Source organism: Hipposideros armiger, unplaced genomic scaffold (genome assembly GCF_001890085.2).
Source record: "Hipposideros armiger isolate ML-2016 unplaced genomic scaffold, ASM189008v1 scaffold_119, whole genome shotgun sequence".
NCBI lineage: Eukaryota > Metazoa > Chordata > Mammalia > Chiroptera > Hipposideridae > Hipposideros > Hipposideros armiger.
In genome coordinates this window covers 64939-68503 of record NW_017731469.1, presented here as the reverse complement: position 1 = coordinate 68503, position 3565 = coordinate 64939, and the positions used below count along the sequence as shown (strand labels likewise).

The window sequence follows — 3565 nt, the reverse complement described above, 5'->3', positions numbered from 1 at the left end:
AGTGTTATCGATGGTCACAGGGCTATGAACATTTAAGGTTCTTTTTTTTTTAGCTGAGCCATCCTGCCGCCTGTTGGCAGCTCAGCTCGGGCCGGACATCAAACCGCTGTTGCTCAGAGCTCGCACTCCTGAGTGAGCTCGCACTCCTGAGCGAGCTCTTAACCAACTGAGCCACTCGGCCAGCCCCATTTAAGGTTCTTAATATACACATTGCTAAATCACTTAACCAAGAGGATAAGCAGTTCACATTCTTGCCACTCGTGCATAGGCATAGACCTGTGCCATTGCTGATTCTTGTTTGTATTTTAAAGGAATGAGATGAAATGGAAAAAGTGTGGTATCTCTTGGCTACACTTGTTCAGGAAAGAACTACATATTTTCAGAGGATGTGAAAGTGACCTCAGTTACAAGTGCTGTTAGCATTGTGTTAGGTGTGATCCCCCCGCTTTGAGCACAGAGGTAAAGGAGCCAGTCAGGAGAAGAGAACATAGTGTGCAGTTTGGTCATATATTTTACCCACAAGGTCACTAGGTATTTATGGGGGCTAGTTCTGAGTTTCTGCTCGGTTTGTAAATTTGAACCTCTCTTTTTGTTTTAATTACCCAGCCTGAAGAAGATTCGTGGCAAAGTCTGGAAGCAGAGAATATCTAGCCCTCTGTTCAACACCAAACAGTACACAATGGAACTAGAGCGGCTGTACTTACAGATGTGGGAGCATTATGCTGCTGGCAACAAACCTGACCACATGATTAAGCCCGTTGAAGTCACTGAGTCAGCCTAAATCAAAGCCATGCACAGGAGAATTCCCCCTGTACCTGAGCCTCAACCTTCTGGGGAAAGGGAACTGATGATGTACTTTTTACTTGTCTGTACAGTATCATGTTGCAGACGGGTGACAATGGAAATAGAATAGCACAGCCAGACTTGCTTCCTGCATGATAGGGAGAGACGCAAGTGATGGGAAACTGCTGTTCTCCGAGAATCGCCATAGAATCGTCAGCAGCCAGGCGATGCAGAGGTCTGGAAGGTCTGCTCTCCCTGGTCTTCCATGGGATGATGGTTAATGCTGAGGGAGACCGAGTTTTCCAGCCGATTTGTGATTCCATGGACTGATTGAGTCTTCTGAATGAATTCTTTTCTTTATATTTGGGGTATATTGGAACTTTTAAAAATGTTTGGTTTCAGGTGTTTTTATTCATGTGAAGTGTATATGATTCTCTTCAGATAAGGTTTTAACCTAAAGTGTCGCTCCTTGTTTTAGTTTCTGAACTCTACAGATTAATGGGGACTTTGCTGGTGTAGTCTTTTTATAGGTTTTATAAACCACTTGAGCCTATATCAGTTGTTTTAGTGTCTGACCTAATGTTTGGAGCTATCAGTGCTTTCTTGGTTTAGGTGATGATTCAGAATTTTTTTCTGGTCCATTTCCTTCTCTTCCCCCTACTTTAAGAATTCTCCTGGAACTCAGCTAACAAAACCAACTCTGATACAGAACAACCCAGAGTGTTTCTCTAAAACACATCATCTGGTGCCAAATGAAAATTCTTAGGAATGATTATTAATTATAGAGGGCACAGTTGTGGTATTGTCATTGATGATAATAGAGATTTTTTTGGCCTAGTTTTGACCTATTTCACCAGTGTTTTACCTTCAACTACCCATCTATGCTGCTTCCAGAAGTGATAGTATGTGATAAGATTTTTACCTTCCTTTCTAAGGTTTGTTTTTTAAAGTGAGTCCTGTTCTTCCTATTTCTGTCAGCAGAAATGAAATCCCAGGTAAGTATTCAAATATTTGATCATGTCACAATTAGTGCGACTACATTAAATAACTTGCATCAAAAAGCATGTTATAGGTAAAAAGCTCTGAAGGACCAGCTATGTACATGAGTAATTATTCCAGCTATGTCCATGAGTAATTCTTTTTCAAACCTTATAGGGTATTTTATAATAACTGTCTTCTGGACGTGGTCTTGAAGGCTGTGGATTCAGCCACAGTAGTAGCGACCTGTACTGCAGCTTGGTTCGGAGTCCAAATTAGACTTGAGCCCTCCTGGAGCTTGAGTTCTTGGTATTAAAACCCATAGGAATAAAATCACTGAATTTCCACAAAGGATTGAGGGCTTGAGGCTTCAACAGGCCAACATATATGACTGTGTGTGTCTCGCTGTACTGCACTTATGCTATCCAATAACAGATCATTATTTGTCTGCTAGTAGTGTTCTAGATTATGACATCTTTCCAAAGCACCGAGGCACTGCACCTATTCTGTAGTTGCGGCTGATGCCTGAATGTATCCTAGCTGGCTAATTATGGATATTAGTAAGAACTTAAATTTCTGAAAGATTCTTAATCACTGTTAACCAAAACCTGAGCAAGGAGGCTCGAATGTAATTCTTAGCCAGAATTACATGTTAATGAACTGTGTACCTTTTAATAATGTAAATCATGAAACATCAGTTGAGGGATTTCTTAATTTATTTTTATCTGATTAAAATACAAAGGTTGTCAGCATGGTTGCAGGTAAACTGATGTTTGAAATTCACCAAAACTACTTAATGTAGAATAGGATAATATACTTCCAGTGCCCTCAAGGCTGTGACCTTACAGCCATTTTACATAGCACATCATTCCTCCTATAGGGATGAACTTTTCCTGGCACAAGAAGTAGCCGCTCTGGATAAAGCTTTGCTTATTGTAACAGGCTTTTGTTTCCAGGTAACATGTCTGTGGAAGACTTAATTCTGAATAGAGATATAGCTATTACTGGAGACTAAATGTTTATTATACGCTGCTTTATCAAAAAAGTAAAACATTTAAATTGTGCTACAAAAATCCAGATGTTGTCTTGCGATCTTTAAACAATAAATGAATGATTTGCCCTTAATGTGGCTGATATAGTTTGTGTTCTGTTGAGTGATGGACAGAATCAATGGGGTCATCCAGTTATGAAACCTACATTTGAACAGCTCCAAGCAAAATGACCACATTTCCCTAGTGCAGCTATGGTATTGTGAATGATTGGGTTTTCTCAGCCAAGGGTGGCCGAAGGGTGGGGCTGGCACATCATCCTTTAAGGTGACAACAAAGCCTGCATCTCGCAGCACAACCATTCACGGTTGTTCCTCTTTTACTTAGGACCGCACTGGGCGTCACTACCCTGTAGTTTCATTCTTTGTGTGGACTGTTCCTTCCTGCTCTGGACGGTGGTTGAACGCAGCCACCTTGACGGGGAGACCAAACAGGCTCAACTGTGGTTTTTTTCCCTCAGATATAAATGAGAATTGCTTTAAATAAAATTTTAGATAATTTACCTCCCAACTTCTGTGGGTTGTGACCTGCAAAGCCCTAATGTGGATTAGTTTGTTTCCTAAAAGGGGGGGGGGGAGGGGCGGCCAGTTAGCTCAGGTGGTTAGAGCACAGGCTCATAACACCAAGGTTGCTGGATTAATCCCCACATGGGCTGATGAGCTGTGCCCTCCACAACTAGATTGAAGCGAGGGCTTGACTTGGAGCTGATGGGTCCTGGGAAAATACCCTATTCCCCATAAAAAATAAAAAAAAGA

General features: G+C 41.4%; 1 protein-coding gene across 2 annotated transcripts in view; it reads left to right on the top strand.

The window, feature by feature from the left end:
• OGT (O-linked N-acetylglucosamine (GlcNAc) transferase) overlaps positions 1–2886 on the top strand; it is a 62415-nt gene extending 59529 nt beyond the window's left edge. For both annotated transcript variants that reach the window (XM_019648028.1, XM_019648027.1), the window contains exon 22: positions 607–2886. In XM_019648028.1, the coding sequence (XP_019503573.1) occupies positions 607–781 (175 nt within the window). In that variant the 3' untranslated portion in view covers positions 782–2886. The remainder of the gene's footprint in view (positions 1–606) is intronic.
• The last annotated feature ends 679 nt before the right edge of the window (positions 2887–3565 follow it).